Source organism: Astatotilapia calliptera, chromosome 11 (assembly GCF_964374335.1).
Source record: "Astatotilapia calliptera chromosome 11, fAstCal68.1, whole genome shotgun sequence".
NCBI lineage: Eukaryota > Metazoa > Chordata > Actinopteri > Cichliformes > Cichlidae > Astatotilapia > Astatotilapia calliptera.
In genome coordinates, this window is record NC_137432.1 from 18,398,140 (window position 1) to 18,415,276 (window position 17,137).

Here is a 17,137-nt window from a genome sequence, read left to right on the forward strand (position 1 = left end):
GCGCAGTATTTTATAACTCCAGCCTCTAAATCATTTGCTGCATTTCTCACTAGAAGTGTTTTTTTAAACACTGCTAATTAAAACATGTCCTTGTAACTGTCTGAAGGTGTTACTTGGGACTAATAATAGTGTCTATTTCACTCCTTTTTTCTTAAATATTTCAAACTAATCAAGAAACTAACTACTCGATCAGTCCATAAACTACACCAACACATAACAGGTAAGAGGTATTTATGCTGTTAGCTTCAGCTCTGGAAGGGGCCTTTGTTTTTATAGACTTATGAATACTTTTGTTGTGTGATTTTAGTATTTTTGTGTGATTAAACGCTCTGAATATTACTTCCACTAGTGTTGAATCTATAAAATGACTAAATTGTTAGTCAATGATTAATATATCTGAGCAATGTAAATTCACCAGGTACACACTATGCTATAGAAACCATGAAATAACAGTGTATGACAATAATAACGCATGCCAACAACTCCTCAAACACATATTGACAACATTTTTATTGAATTTAAGTGTCACTTCAAAAGTTTGCGTGACTACAAATGCATGACAGGACTAAATAAAGTACAGTGTTGAAAATGAGTGGGCTTTCCTACAAGTAAGGCATCACCTGACGGCCAATGCTGCATATGCAGAGGTGTTTTGATCATATGTAGTGGTTAAAGACGGAGTCATACTTTTCTTGCTTCCCTGATGTTACTTCTGGCTCACCGTTCTGCTTGATGAAATCCTGAAATAACAAAAAGACACATCATGTAGAGTTGCTACAAATATAAACTCCAGTTTAAATATAAGCTCAAGCTGAGTCTTACCTCCATCTCCTCTAAGGTGGCAGTACCATTCTCCACCTTCTGTCCGAGGCCATGACTAAAGCTTGAGTACCGCTCCTGTTTAACATTACACATAACTTGCATTTTCCTATTAATATTATTAACGTATACTTTACACTCAAGTAGCTGCACACATACCTGCATCATACTAGCAATAACCCCATCCTCAATGATGTGAACGGTGTTCCTGAGTCCTCTTGCAAAGGCGTCCATGACTCTGATGTGACTAATGAACAGGTCCTCGAGGTCAGTGGACTCTATGTGCGCCTTTGCAACAAAGTTCAATCCTCCTGGATGCAGGCCGCCTTGTTCAACAATCACCTGGACACACAGAGGAACGAGGAAGTTCGATTATCTCTCATCTAATGTTATTAACAGTGAAACCATTGATCTAAAAATTCATCCTTTTTCATCCAATTCATCCAAGCCAAGCTTTGTTTTAATCTAATCTAGCATCATTCTAACAGATGCTAGATTAATGATTGATTCATCTAAACTAGCCATAGTAACTCATAAAGTGCAGTTTTAGAATTTTTATTGTTTTGAGCTCACATAGATTTAGACATAAAGAGTACATGTCATATTGTGGGGACCCAGCAATGCATAGCTAATGTTAAGTATTGACTTGTTGTCCAGTACTAATGTATTATCTGAAAAAGGCTCACTGCCAGTAATGCACATGCCAAGCTTCAACACAGACTGCACTAGATAATCTCTGGTACTGGAAGCTTTCTGGTCATTTTCTAATAATATACTATTGTAAGTGACCAGAGTTCTGTTGACCAATCATCTTTGAGTAGGCTTTAGTTTCACACTAAACGGTCAATATGGATCGCAATCATCAGATATTCACTTGTAGCCAGGCAACACTGGAAGAGATAAAAAAAAAAAAAAAAACACTGGCTACTGCTCCAAGTAGCCAAATCAACAACCAACCTAATAAGCTCTCAAATTACTGTCATCTTCTGTCCAGTCTGCAACATTTACTTAGAATTTCATTTTATCAGAGGCAGGCAGACCAATTCTTTTGATGAGCATTACTGTATGCCATCTCCCAAGCACAAATCAGATTATAAAGCTAGCAACTACCTAGCTAACAATAAACATGCCACAGCACTTAGCTGCTAAAGACTTTTTCTACACTTTCCTAATGAGGAAGGAAGAAAAGTGCCTGCCTGACAGAAATTTCCAGTCAGCAGCTAGCTAGTGAACAGAGGACTCAGCTAATAGTAATACATATTTTTACTGGACCCCAACCAACCTACACTACCTCTAAAGGAAGAGTGATCGCTGGATTTATATTTGTTGTATATTGTTGTACATGCGAGGCATCAAGAAAGTATAACCACCTATTTAATCATTCCAACTGCTGCAGTTTACCAAATCTTGTAAATTTCACCTAAAATATAGCAAACTTAACTTATATTGACTAACATCACTTTAAATAAACCGTTATATATTTAGTTAGCTTACTTTCATGACCAAGGTGGTGTTCCTGATGTCCAGGGGGCACTGATCTGTGTCCCACCCCAGGTAAGGATAGCCTGTGTTGGAGTCAATCGATCCCAGCATCCCAAAACTGTGCACCAGCAAGCAAGAATGATTAAAAAAACAAAACAAACAAAAAGCATGAACATGCTACAAAGTTAGACTTCGGTTACTTCACAAGAGAGTGACTCACGCAGATGCCATGACAATATCGTGTCCTCCTAGAGTGGTGTGGTTGGGCTCAATTTTTAACTTAAAGTCACTGTCCAAACCAAAATGCTTTAGGAATCCTATAAGACTCATTGCATCTACAGAAAACAACAGACATAAGATGCAACACTGAAGAAGCGTATTGGCTTAGGTTACTTTATGATGAGCTTTGGAAGCCTCACCGTAATCATACTGGTGTTTGCTGGGCTCCTTTTGTTGGGGCGCAATCAGAAACTGACAACTCAACCCAATCTTCTCTTTGTAGTCTGCAGACAAACACGCAGACATGAAACAGAACAGACACAGCTGACAAACTCAAAACTCAAAGCCTGTCTGCTGTTCACGTGCACACTTACTGACAGCCATTTTGAAGAAGATGGCCATGTGATTGAGTTCAACAGCAACATCAGTGTTATGGATGGAGTGGAAACCTCTTCCTCCCCAAAAAACTAAAAAGCCAAAAATGTGCCGATTAAAGCGCCACTTACACAGAAGAGTCACAACATTACAAGATCGTAACCATCAAATCCATCATACCAAAGTTTTCTGCACCCAGCTTCTTGGCGATTTCCAGACTTTTTTTCACCTGAGCACCAGCATAGGCCAGCACATGGCAGTCAGGGTTAGTGGCTGCACCATTCATGTACCTGTAGTACGATGTTTATAGACAGAAATCTGCATAACTGACTGAACCATTCATAACTTTCTGTGCTCCTGAAACTCAGGTTTAACAAAAAAAGAAAAAAGTGAGGTTTAAGGTATGACTACAGTGTTAACCTTAAGTGAGTAAAGAGGTTACAGGTGATCCACAGCAACTTCACTCCAGTCTGGTTCTGTAGCTTGAGAGCCAGGTCTGTTATTTCATCCAGATTGCGGTTGGACTCCTCCAGCGTGGAGCCCTCAGGGGCAATGTCTCTGTCGGGGGCACAGGGCTAAGCACTCAATTTCAGAGCATCAGAATAATACAGTATACAGATACTATTACCACTGAGTGAAAATACCCTCTTATCTCCCAGACCGTACAATTATACATAAAATTGTCGCAGAAAACATGTAGAAATAAAAGCATATGAGGTGATTATACTGTAGATAATCAGGGAATGTGGATAAAAATGTTCGTAATCCTCATATAGTTAATGCAATACTTTTGTTAAAACCCTTCAATTAAAACTGAAAGTCTGCACTTTAGTCACATCAGGACCTTTTCATTTTAAAATCATGATGGTAGTGTGCAGAAGCAGGTCTACAAAAATACTGGTGGCTGCCAGTGCTACCCCTCAGCCTCATCGTAGATGCACCTACAGTATAAATTAGATAATGTTAGGTCATTTTGAGAAAACCTGACCTCTGACCTTGAATTCAAGGCCACCGAGACTGAAACTCTTCTGATTGTTAGTAGATGCAGCTTTGGAATGAATGTGAAAATCCTATCTCACCTCATTCTCAAGTTATCGCATTCCCAAACTCAGATGTCCATGCCATGTAAGAGCTGAGTTTGTGTCTGTCCATAATTGTGACATGGATGAAGTTCCAACCATATTTTGAGCCTAATCAAAGCATCCTGGTAGTTCTAAGTATATCTGAAGAAAACTACAGCCCAGACTGCACTGGCTATTTTCATGAATTCAATGTATAACTACATGCACCCCATAAACATGGTACATTATGTTCTTCTACATTCCACCAGAACTTTGTCAGGTCAGGGTGAAATCAAGATAACTTCAGCTTTCTTACCTGTCATGGAAAGTGTAATATTTTACCTGTGAAAACAAACAGACGTCAATGAGGAATTATACTGTGATCTGGTCAGCTCTGAGATATTAAAAGCCTCACTCCAAGCTTGGTGAAAAACTCAAAGGCTGCACAGAGTCGCTTCCTGGCTGATTTCATAGGAGACCCTTTATTCCAGAGCCGGTGGTGGGTTGGAACTCCAAAAGGACCGGCACCTACCAAACAGAAAACAAGGCAATATTACAAAGGAGATGTGCTGATCTGAGAAAAGTAAAACTGTATGTGTGCATGAGTCAAAGCCTGCGGGACACATTTGTAACCATCGACCCTCAGACTGTTTAATGAGTTGCACGAGTGTTGGCTAAATCGCAACATTACCCGGTCCACAGAAAGAGTGCCAGTAGCAGACTGAAAACCTCAACCAGTCCTCCATCGTCCTCCCCATCAGCACCTGCACACAGGAACACCGAGCTCCACACAGCCTTACACAACTCTAACTGTGCAGTCAAAACCATGACACAAACAGAGTTAGGTCAGCATGTTATTGTATTAACCTCCTGAGTGGCCCCGGAGCAAAAATGTACAGCTGACATTATGATTTTTTCCAATATCAAACTAAGACGACTAAAAACATCTGCATAGATAAAGCAGTTTAGGTTGTACTGTGCAGTTAATTGGATTTTGAAACAGTGTGTCCTGGAGCAAGCCATTATTAATGTCGCACTTTAATAACAAACAAGAAATAATTACATCAAATTCCAATTATTTGCCCACTTTGGTTTTCTACCCCTGAGTCTGCTTGACATATCTGTGTGTGTGTGTGAGTGTGTGTGTGTCTCTCACCTACCTCTTCTGCACTGTAGTGTTTAAAACACATGACATCACCAGGTCCAGCATCGGGTTTATACTGGATTTTGGGAATTCCTGTGCAACATGTTTTTTAATATTTGTTTTAAAACATCCTAAGGAGTGACAGCTCTTTCAATATTAACTTTGGAAAGACCAGCCTGAGGATAAAAAGGCTCACAGATTTAGTTACTGCCATCAAATCACATGTAAAACACATTTTACAGACTTGTTTTTACATGATTCCATTTTATCTTTTATCTTCTTGTTATCATATTTCAGTTACCTTTCTTATTGCCTGCATCTAACCTTTCATTGATTTATTTACATTTTTAATTGTTTTTTTCTTTTTTAATAATCTGTGTGCAGGCATCGTCTATTTGTTTAAATTGTTCCCTGTGAGTATTCCTTTTGTCTGTTTGCCAAAGTACTTTGTGATCTCTGTTCTGGTAGTTCATTATTATTATTATTCATCTTGGGAAGATGGGAAGAAATACATTTTTAAACAAGTTATTTAACTCAGAGTGAAGATCATATAAGAGTGGTAAAAGACCACAAACTGCAACAGGACACTAAGCTTTAAGGTCTATAAACCCTTTTGGCCTCCCTCCCTCACACACACTTTACCGTTTCAAAAATCTCTGTTTACCTGCAAAGAACTTCTCCTGCGCTGCCATTTTTCGGTCCGCACTACGAGCCCTGCCAGCAGGCGCTAATTTCTTTTGTCTTCTTCCCTCGTTGGTTCCACTACGCGGCCTCTGAACATGTACAGGTTTTCAAGATTCAGCAAAAGTTCGTGCAATACCAAAATTACCTTAACTATTATCAGTGCATATTATTTGAAAACAGTGATATATATAATTACATCCGAATGTGGCGACCCGTATCGTCTTTGAATTTGAATCTACATGTTTTGCTTGTTCACAGTCACACTGCAAAATGGGCGCACTGTTCATTTGGACATCAATTTATTTTTCATTCACTGGTCAAGGTTTGATCTAGCTTTAATGAGTCAAAAAAACTTCATAATGGTCACAAAGTGATGCAACTATTGGATATAGAGTGCATTTTAAGTGCCACTTGTACATCTGTACAAAATAAGACATTTGAGACTGCATGCTGACAAATGTCAGGGTTACTTGAACAATTATATACCTGGCTTTAGGTTCTAACACATTTTAGTCACACAGACTTATAATGTCATCTATGAACTTTTACCTATATAAAGTATACAGTACTATAGTGGAAAAGGGGCATAATATTTACCTTAATACACTGCAACGGCTGCACAGCAGCCAGTGGGTTCCCATCTTTTTGACACTGGTCCCATTCCAGAATCTTTAAGATAAAATATTTATAAAGTATGAGTTTTTATTCTTATGTAATAAAATTACTTAATGGCGTTTTCTCTGAAAATCAATCAATCTAGCAACAGTACTTGATATGGATGTCTTAAAATCTCTGCCAGGTCTACAGGTTATTAATGTAATTACTTAAACATATTTATTTCTATTTTGCTAATGTACTGTTTGTCTTTTAGTTGCTAATAAAAAAATTGCTGATTTTAAACACTATTTAACTACAACACAAACAGTTAATACATACCCAATTTTTAATGTCAACCGTCATACTAAACCAGTAAAATCCGGAACACACTGCTGCTAGCGTTTTCTGTATGCCAGTGTGTCCTCCTATTGGACATGAATGAAACTCATGAAAGATCCTCCTGGCATCGTCCATGGTTTTAACTACTCTTCTGGTTCCAAAAAAAGAGTTCTCCATCTACAGAAAAAAAACTATTTACAATGTATTTAACCAAATATGTGATTTGTTAATATTAACAAAAAATTACTGACCATTCAGTTTGAATTTTGAGGCATATCTTCTGAGGTTTTGCCTCTGAGCCTTGTCATATTCTGAAGGGTAGGACCCAGCAGAAAGTAACGAGTATATCTCTTCCCATTTCTTCTCCATATCTACAAACGTAAACAGACATTTTCTTTTGAGCTTCAATATGTGCAGCAAACAATGCATACAATTTAACCTATTAAATAACCACATTACCTAAGTAGACTTAACAGAATATAACGGTCTTATCACTCAGCAAGAATGCACTGCAAACTTTCTAACTTTCTAGATAACATCATATGTGTACAAGCTTAAATCATGACTTGAAACTAGACTTAACCGAAGCTGCAAATTCGATAATTTTGTGGAAAACGCAGACAGCACGTTCACTTTAAAATTAACAAACATTCACAATGGCTTAAAAAAATCAAGTATCCACGGCAATAAAGTATCAATACTTACCTATTTTCCAAATATCAAAAACGTAGCATGAAATTACAGGCGGACGCTATCCCTGAAAATTCCGGTTTTGTGTTGTGCGCATGCGCAGCTCATGCGCAGAAGCAATGGATAGGATGGTTTGTCAGGTAGGATGGATTATCAGAACACAACCGCATCATCGCTGCAGATGAAGGTTTGCACATTTTAAGTGGCAGTTGTAAATTTTATAACCTGTAAAGAGAATTAGTGAAACAAATTCATTCATTTTTCTTTCTACTATATCCGCCCGTCCCTTTTTTTACATGAACAACTACAGAAACCACTTGTTCTTTTTGATGGCTAAAACGAAATGGTGCTTTACCGCCACCAACTGGCAGGGAGTGGGAATAACAAACAAGAAGCGTTCATATTCTCTTAAATTGGAAACATTACAACATCTGCATTTCCCGGAGGGGTAGAATTGCAAGGTATCCATCGTCCATCTTTTTAGCACTGCTACTTGAAGCCCACTATAGCGCAAATGCTTACACATTCATAGGCCAATAGTAATATAATAATAGACAATAAAAATATAATCCAAGCAACACAGTGCTTCCAAATCTTGTTTTTCTTTCCTTACACGTTCATTGCTCATACATAAAGGATGAGTGAGTGTGTAACCATCAGTTCAGCCAGTGTTGAAAGTGCAGAGAAAACATAAATATCGTAGAACTAACAGGAGAGTGAGAAGATCCTATGAAACTTGAGAAATCATTGGTGGACTAAACATATGACATGACAGGTCGCCCTCACTGCTGCTGAAAGTGGCACACTTTTGCCCAACGGCATGCCATTAAATGGCAGCAGCAGGAAGAATGCCAGAGTGCACAGAAAAAAAATGTATCTGAAAAGCAGTTTCTTCAAAAAACATAACAAAACAACAACAAAAAACCCCAAACAATCTGCATCAGAGACAAAAACTGGCTAAGAAAACAACCAGATTGCAGAAATAAGTTTAATGTTCATTTCTGTCAGAGGGATGTGGACTCAGTCACTGGATTAAAATCCCATTCAGTCAAATATTAGTTTTTATCACCATGGTAGCTTTACTCATCCCTATTTCCTACAGAAATAATGACAGTCAGGTAGATATTTATAGACATTTACCTCCAACATCATTGTTGCTCAGTGGAACTGTGCTGTACTATAAACACACAGTGACGCTGAATTCAACCAAAATAGGAAACTAATAAAGTACATCAGCTCCTTGGCTGCCAACAAGTGATGTATCACCTGACTTGTGGCTAGAATTAGCTAAAAAGCTAAAATAAGCTAATATTCTCCAGTGATTAGCTTATGTTCTTGGTGCTGTTGAGAGAACAAAGGTGGATAAGCAAACGCTTTTTAAGTCACATAAATAACCTCGCATTATCAGAGCAATTTTTACATTTGCTTGCCAATGTTTCAGGTAAAATGTGTTTTAAATCAGCACCACAGATATGTATCATGAAGTTACCTCTTTGTCTTCTTTCAGGGACAGCTACAAAAGTTTTATACATTAATGACGAGCAGCGCTGCTGAAGCATGCAACACCTTTGTGTGCCTGCACTGTAACATCTAGAACTGGACATTTAAACCTGTTTTTGTTGTAACCTATACTGTCATCAGTAGACAAGCTTGTACAGACAAGTTTACAGTAGTTTTATTCCTACTATTACTCTGATGAAATTTAGGCATGCTTTAGCACTTGCCAATGATTGAAAATCCCCGAACTAATAATAGCAGATGAGTGTGTTTACTTGCAGGTTGAGGAAACGACATCATCCTGCAGAAGGTAGCCTCATCGAATTCATCAGGATTATTGATCTTGATCAGTCGACATCTCTTCAGGTGGCGAGTAAGATGCTGAGGTTGAGGATGGAAAAGTCCAGATCGAAGCTGAACCTGAGGGTATCCTTCCACTCCTTGATGACAATTTTGAGTAAGATCACGTAATGGAAAGAGATGCGGACAATGAAGTCATAAATTATGATGTCTGGCTCAGTGAGGACTCTGGATATTACTCACTAAATGAGGATGAGAGATCTAATTTTGGTCTTCTCTCATACAGCAGTTAGCATGAGACATTTTTTGGCAGGGTTATGAGATTGCTGTGACCATCTTGTCGATGCTCCACATGTACTTGTTCTACTTGCAACATGTAACATGTAAAGGATAATGGGCAACATGTTCTACACCAAGAACCTTCAGTCACTCAGAGGTTAGAAGAGGCTGCTCCCTCAACCTCAGGCATCAGCACCACCACAAAGAGGAACAGGGAAGAGAGCTGTCCTGAGCAGGTAAATAGGTGTGAAAAAATATAGAGAGCTGATGAACAACCCGAGAAGTCTCTAACCATCGACTTCAGGGCTCAGCTCTTCAGCCAGGAGAAATGTGGACAGGAACTACTAGGAGTCAGCATTCTCCACATGAGGCATCAGCTTCCATAGGAATGGAAATGGAAAGTCATAGCGAGTCAGCTCCTTTAACTTTACGTTTAAACTCCACTTTTAGTCCTCACAGAAGACTCTGCAAGATGTCTTTTGGGCGCTCATTGTGGGACAATGACAGGAACTCCTGTTGGTACCTGACAACACCGTTTACTGCAGGATACAGAAACTATGACACCTTTGTCTGTGAAGGTATAGTTTAAAATTTGGTAGCCTTAGCTTCTGGCAGGGCTAGTATAAATTTGGTAGCCTTATGTATGGCAGAGCTAATAAAGCACTTGTTAGTGACTTGCACCTGGGGTTTTCTGTACATATCTGAGAGTTGGATTGTTTAAAACTGATGCAGAAAATGTTACTGACTGTAAGGCAAAAGTGAAGTATATTAGAAGAATCCTGATGGATTTTCATTTGTTTTATTTTTTGCTGAGTGATGCTTGATGGTAGCAGCAGACAGAAATACAAGTGCTTTTTTGTATAGTTTATTAACTTACTCTTTGTATTTAAGGAGTGGGCAGCCACCAATCTAACGCCCGGTGTGTGTAGGGACAGTACCTTGCTCAGGTACCTCAGGGTAGCCATTCGGTAGATTTGAACCCCGGACCTTCCGATCATGGGACAAATTGGGGCGATCATGGCTCAAGAGTTGGGAGTTCGCCTTGTAATCAGAAGGTTGCTGGTTTGAGCCCCAGCTTGGACAGTCTCGGTCGTTGTGTCCTTGGGCAAGACACGTCACCCGTTGCCTACTGGTGGTGTTCAGAGGGCCCGGTGGCGCCAGTGTCTAGCAGCCTCGCCTCTGTCAGTGCGCCCCAGGGTGGTTGCCATCACCAGTGTGTGAATGTGTGTGTGAGTGGGTGGATGACTGGTTGTGTAAAGCACTTTGGGCCCCCTTAGGGACTAGAAAAGCGCTATACAAATACAGACCATTTACCAAACGATCTACCTGCTGAGCTGTTGCCTCCTAGTGGTGCTTGTTTTGCGCCTTTAGATGATCACACAAAGAAAGCAGCAGTGCAGAAGAATGAGTCTCAGTTTACAGCAGTTGTGACAGATGATAATTGAGGCAAAGCATTTTGTGTTTATTTATAGCTTGCATGTGCACAAATAAGTACTGGAATAACAAGCAGCTGCTTTTCCTGTTTAATTAATTTTCAAGATTAATTAAGAGAAATGAACTCTGCAACACAATACCATGAAGTTTCTGAAGTAGCAATGTCGTTGCAAGTGTGTCAGTGCGTCGGTATAATCTTATGGGCATATAATCTGTCGTTATATTCACAAGAATGTTGTGTCTTGTGTGAAAAATTACACTACCTAGTGGACACTAGAGGAATAAAAAATAATTGGCAGAGAAGCAATGCAATGGTCACATGTGTCTGTGTGCTGCAGTCAGCAATAAAGTTATGCTGCCACCACGGTCTGCTTCTTATAAACACCAGAAACACTACATCTGTTTTTCCTTACTGTGCGCTCAACTTGTCAATCAGACAAAAAATAGAAAAACAAAAAAGCATCTCTGCTTCGTACAAAGACATCCATTTATCAAGTCTGCAGACTGTCCTAAAAGTTGTTTTTATACTTACAAGAAAATCTGTCTACTAAAGAGAAAAATCAGGTTTTCATGTTAAACAATAAATTTTATTCTCAGGATCCACTGTTTGCCTCTGACTGACTAACATATTTCCTTTATATACGCAGTCTAATCTTTTTAAATGATTATTTGCCTTCTTTCTGCTCGGTTTCTCTGACACCACATCAAATGGATCCAACTCTGTCTTGACATCATTAGACTTTTGTCTATCCTCCGTAGCTCTTCTTTCTCAGCCTTTGCTTTAATCTTGTGAAAAAAATGTCCTTCCCCATGCTATTGTTTCCCCATCAGTTTATGCCTAATAATCAAAAACATCAAGTGACTCCTCTCTGTGGGTTCGCCTCTGACCACAGACCCCCCCCAATCATATGACATTAACAGCAAACTGTCTTTCTACATCTCTTGTTGGTCTTGTGACGTGGAAATGTTCTGCCTGAAATGCCCACTTAGCTTCTCAGACTGAACTGAGTGCAGTTTCTTGTTCACACACAGGGTGCCACTGAAATCCCTTTGAAGGTAACCTGTTTAGCCTCTGCTACATTTACCTCGGTCTTTGGGTCGACCCTGAACTGCCCGCACATTTATACGCCGCTAAACTCACTTTATTACTCCCTGTGCTGTTTTCTAATTCTAGTTGGGTCTTTGTAGCAAATTCTTCTATCTAAGGTTAGAGTGGGGTGACCTGTGATCTTCACACTCACCTTCATTTTGAGTGCCATGGATGTTGGAGTGGTTTTGTCCACTCCAACATTTGTGACTCCTACTTCCAAGTCAGTCGCTGTTTCTCCTAGCTCCTAGCTTTGCTTTTGTTTTTTTTTGTTTTTTTTTGTTTTTTTGTTTTTTTTTTTAAATGACATCAGAAACAGCAGTATGCGACATTACGTGATGGCAGAGCTTCAGTTCATCCTTTGTCATTTTTTTTTTTTTTTTTTTTTTTTTAATAAATAGGACAGGGGGAATGAATGAGAGAAAGAGGGGGAGAGAAAGAAAGAAAACCAAAGGGGAGAAGAGACGGTGAGAAGGGGGGGGAAGAGAGAGAAAAAAAAAAAAGAACTCCTGGGTCACCTGTATGGAGAAAAAAACAAACAAACAAAAAAAACAAACAGAGGAGACAGCAAACAACAAAGAGCAACATAATAATAGAGAAAACAAAGCACCATCATAATAAACTAGCTAGTCATAGATATCAGTATTTACTAAATAATAAACGATATTGTGCAGCACGCAAGATAGACAGCGCACAGTGTGCTTTGAGGCAGCAGCCAAGAAAGCTTTAGTCCGCGTCTGTGAATACCCATGTGTGCATACCTGTGTGGATCAGCATGCTTGCATTCCAAAGGTTTCTCCATGTAATGATCTGCTAGGGAGTGTGGGGGGGCCACAGCCCCGTCCTCCAGGGTGTGAAGTGGGTATGGAGGAGATCAAAACTCCAGACATCCAGAGGCCCCCAGAACACAAGAGACCATGGAAGACCAACAGAGGGGCAGCCGCGCCACTGTTCCAGTAAGAGCTGAGGAGAGTCCCAGATGAGGGCTCGCCCAGCAGCCGCGGAGCAGAAGTCAGGGGGAGTTGCAGTGACGCGCCCGTGAGCTCCGCCGGCCCCCAGCTGTGCCTGAGTGACCGAGCCCCAGGCCGAGAGGCCGAGGGCACCCCACCTCCAAAGGGGCCCGAGCGAGCCCCAGGCCCCGACAAGCGGCCGCCAAGGAGTGAGCCGGTGTGTACCTGGACGCCCATCCCCAGATACAAAGAACCACCAACACACCGACACCTGAGGGAGTCCGCCACCGGCAGGGGAAGTGGTGGTGGGTGGAGATAGGCCTCCAAACCTTGGAGGGCCTGAGGTGTCCCCAGAGAGGTGGCGTCTGATACCCAACCTGACATATAGACACAGACATACGGGCACACACAGACACAAACATCCATTCCCACCCTCATGCTCTCATATGCACTCACTCCACACTCAACCAACGTGGGGACAGACATAAAGAGACGCTGTACACACAATCACACTCCCCAAGCGTACTCTACAAACCGGGTCTAGGTACCCTTGCCCCTGGAGGGGGGAATTGCACCCAGACCCAGGTGGTGTTACCCTTTTCCCTGCGGTGGGGAGAGGCAGACCACCCCGACTCCGCAGCAGCAGGGAGGCCCCACACTCCAGACCGCAGTCGGACGGCCAACTCCTCCTACTAGCCCTCCCGCTCCAGCAGGCCGCAGAGAATGGGGGTGGGAGAAGACTCCAAACCTCCCTCCACCCGCTCATTGTAGTGTTGATGCATATGTGTTCTAAGGTGCAATTAAAACCCAGGAGGGCATGGAGCTACCTGCCAAGGAGCAGCAGGTAAGCGCATAGTCCCTCCTGCTAGCCCTCAATGACTAAGTGTATTTAAAATTGAGAGGTGGGCAACGACGTCAGGGGTGAGGTATACACCCTGATGGTAATTTGGACTCTGTGATTGTGCCCACCCCCAAGATCCTATATGTATGTGTAATGAGAGTGTGAATAATGTGAATGTCTAAGTTGTGGGATAAAATTGAGGCAGAGGCAGCCAGAAGGGGACGGGGGGGGGGGGGGGGGGGGGGTAGCCTCCTCTGCACCCTGGTGACATACCCCCACTCCAAGGCCCTGCATGTGTGAGTGGTTGTGGAGGAGCGGGAAGAGGGAGGCAGCTGGAGATGGGGAGGGAAGGAAGGGAGGGGCAGGTAACCCCTCCCTGGGGCCAGCTCCCCCGCTGACCCCAGTAGGCACTCCCACCCTTCGCGACCCGCCAGGGGGGCCCAGGCCCATCAGACCGGGGCCCAGTGCAGTAGCGCCCCCCGGCTCCACAGAGCCCTGGACAGTCCACCCAACCCCACCACAGAGAAAACTGCACCCACCCCACCATCCACACATCTTCCAGACTACATAAGACGGTAAACGCCCAGGCTGAGATCTTCCTCCACCTCTCCTGTATCTCCCCCTCCTGCAGAGAGTTCCTGAAGAGAAGAAAGCTCCTGCAAGATGTGACCATCCCCCCCACCAGTTGAAGAGCCCCCCAGGCGGCTCGACGCACCGGCGGCACCCTGCTCCAGGGCCGGGCCCCCATGCACCCACCCGCCCACAACCCCGGCAACACACCAACCAGGACCCAAGCCCCCGAGGCCCGGCCCGGGCCCCAGCCCAGAGACGGAGCGCCCCCAGAACCTCACGCCCATCCCGGACCCACCCAGGGGCAGCCAGGTTGCCAGGTCAGTAACCCACGTCCGTCAGCACAGACCCTCCCCTAGCCCCGCTGCACGCAGCCGCGAGGAAACAGTCACCTGAGAGCCAACAGAGCCCCCAACCGGACGTGACCGCTACCCCGGGTTGAGCCCCCCAAGGAAGATGCCTCCGGGGAACCCCCCGACGCCCTAAGCCTGTCCCTACCCCCTCACCAATCACAACAGTGAAGGCGGGACCAAACTATGACCCCCCACCCCCACTAGGTGATGGAGCTGATAAAAGGGGCCCAGAGCAATTGATCTAATGTGGTGGCAGAGGCTGTGTCAAGACTAATGTAATCTAATAGATAATTTCTATATTGGTTAGAATTAAGATTATTTTTATTTTTCCAGTTCATGAGGACTGTTTTCTTGGCTATGCATAGGGCAGTGAAAACCATATGGGCGATATTCTTTTCTGAAGTGACATTATCTAAGCTGCCCAACAAACACACTAAGGGGGAAGTTGGAATGTTACATTTCAGACACTTTGATAAGTCTTCACATATCTCGCGCCAAAACTTTTGCACTGGTGGACAGAACCAAAGAGCGTGGATGTAATTGTCTGGTGTATTGCCTTGACAGTGTGAGCAGTTGTTGGAAGATGTAAAGCCCATCTTGAACATCCGATGACCTGTATAGTGCACTCTATGTAGTATTTTGTATTGTATTAATTGCAGACACACACACATTCACACCAGTGTGTGAATGTGTGTGTGAGTGGGTGGATGACTGGTTGTGTAAAGCACTTTGGGCCCCCTTAGGGACTAGAAAAGCGCTATACAAATACAGACCATTTACCAAACGATCTACCTGCTGAGCTGTTGCCTCCTAGTGGTGCTTGTTTTGCGCCTTTAGATGATCACACAAAGAAAGCAGCAGTGCAGAAGAATGAGTCTCAGTTTACAGCAGTTGTGACAGATGATAATTGAGGCAAAGCATTTTGTGTTTATTTATAGCTTGCATGTGCACAAATAAGTACTGGAATAACAAGCAGCTGCTTTTCCTGTTTAATTAATTTTCAAGATTAATTAAGAGAAATGAACTCTGCAACACAATACCATGAAGTTTTGTGCAGCATAACAGTTTCTGAAGTAGCAATGTCGTTGCAAGTGTGTCAGTGCGTCGGTATAATCTTATGGGCATATAATCTGTCGTTATATTCACAAGAATGTTGTGTCTTGTGTGAAAAATTACACTACCTAGTGGACACTAGAGGAATAAAAAATAATTGGCAGAGAAGCAATGCAATGGTCACATGTGTCTGTGTGCTGCAGTCAGCAATAAAGTTATGCTGCCACCACGGTCTGCTTCTTATAAACACCAGAAACACTACATCTGTTTTTCCTTACTGTGCGCTCAACTTGTCAATCAGACAAAAAATAGAAAAACAAAAAAGCATCTCTGCTTCGTACAAAGACATCCATTTATCAAGTCTGCAGACTGTCCTAAAAGTTGTTTTTATACTTACAAGAAAATCTGTCTACTAAAGAGAAAAATCAGGTTTTCATGTTAAACAATAAATTTTATTCTCAGGATCCACTGTTTGCCTCTGACTGACTAACATATTTCCTTTATATACGCAGTCTAATCTTTTTAAATGATTATTTGCCTTCTTTCTGCTCGGTTTCTCTGACACCACATCAAATGGATCCAACTCTGTCTTGACATCATTAGACTTTTGTCTATCCTCCGTAGCTCTTCTTTCTCAGCCTTTGCTTTAATCTTGTGAAAAAAATGTCCTTCCCCATGCTATTGTTTCCCCATCAGTTTATGCCTAATAATCAAAAACATCAAGTGACTCCTCTCTGTGGGTTCGCCTCTGACCACAGACCCCCCCAATCATATGACATTAACAGCAAACTGTCTTTCTACATCTCTTGTTGGTCTTGTGACGTGGAAATGTTCTGCCTGAAATGCCCACTTAGCTTCTCAGACTGAACTGAGTGCAGTTTCTTGTTCACACACAGGGTGCCACTGAAATCCCTTTGAAGGTAACCTGTTTAGCCTCTGCTACATTTACCTCGGTCTTTGGGTCGACCCTGAACTGCCCGCACATTTATACGCCGCTAAACTCACTTTATTACTCCCTGTGCTGTTTTCTAATTCTAGTTGGGTCTTTGTAGCAAATTCTTCTATCTAAGGTTAGAGTGGGGTGACCTGTGATCTTCACACTCACCTTCATTTTGAGTGCCATGGATGTTGGAGTGGTTTTGTCCACTCCAACATTCGTGACTCCTACTTCCAAGTCAGTCGCTGTTTCTCCTAGCTCCTAGCTTTGCTTTTGTGGGTAACTTAATTTACAACTTTGACCCATTTCCTCTTGAATTTACATTTATATGAAATATATACTGTGTTTCTAACTGCACGAGTCATGTGGTCTTTTAACCCCTGACACTGCATGACATTGCTTTTGGTGTGTGACACTACAATTGTA

The 17,137-nt window shown here is 42.2% G+C and overlaps 1 protein-coding gene across 2 annotated transcripts; it reads right to left on the minus strand.

The window, feature by feature from the left end:
- Positions 1–486: 486 nt before the first annotated feature.
- Positions 487–7,582, minus strand: LOC113032491 (xylose isomerase-like). 2 transcript variants are annotated; one of them, XM_080307882.1, is made up of 18 exons: positions 7,426–7,582; positions 6,972–7,091; positions 6,721–6,897; positions 6,382–6,453; positions 5,765–5,873; positions 5,117–5,193; positions 4,648–4,720; positions 4,372–4,484; positions 4,273–4,298; positions 3,316–3,453; positions 3,076–3,185; positions 2,895–2,987; positions 2,721–2,804; positions 2,522–2,636; positions 2,314–2,419; positions 979–1,161; positions 823–897; positions 487–740 (listed from the first exon to the last, which is right to left on the minus strand). In XM_080307882.1, exons 2-18 carry the CDS (start codon positions 6,972–6,974, stop codon positions 657–659), a joined length of 1,638 nt encoding a protein of 545 aa, XP_080164008.1. In that variant the 5' UTR covers positions 6,975–7,091; positions 7,426–7,582; the 3' UTR covers positions 487–656. The 2 variants fall into 2 exon arrangements, with proteins under 2 accessions (XP_080164008.1, XP_080164009.1); XM_080307883.1 differs by lacking the exons at positions 6,972–7,091; positions 7,426–7,582 and having other exon boundaries at positions 6,721–6,911.
- Positions 7,583–17,137: the final 9,555 nt, after the last annotated feature.

Excerpts from the sequence above, each read along its gene's own strand:
- LOC113032491 (XM_080307882.1), bottom strand. Across the intron at positions 3,186-3,315 it reads AACCTCTTTACTCACTTAAG|GTACATGAATGGTGCAGCCA; the intron begins GTTAACACTGTA and ends ATCGTACTACAG. Across the intron at positions 741-822 it reads CCACCTTAGAGGAGATGGAG|GATTTCATCAAGCAGAACGG; the intron begins GTAAGACTCAGC and ends TTGTTATTTCAG.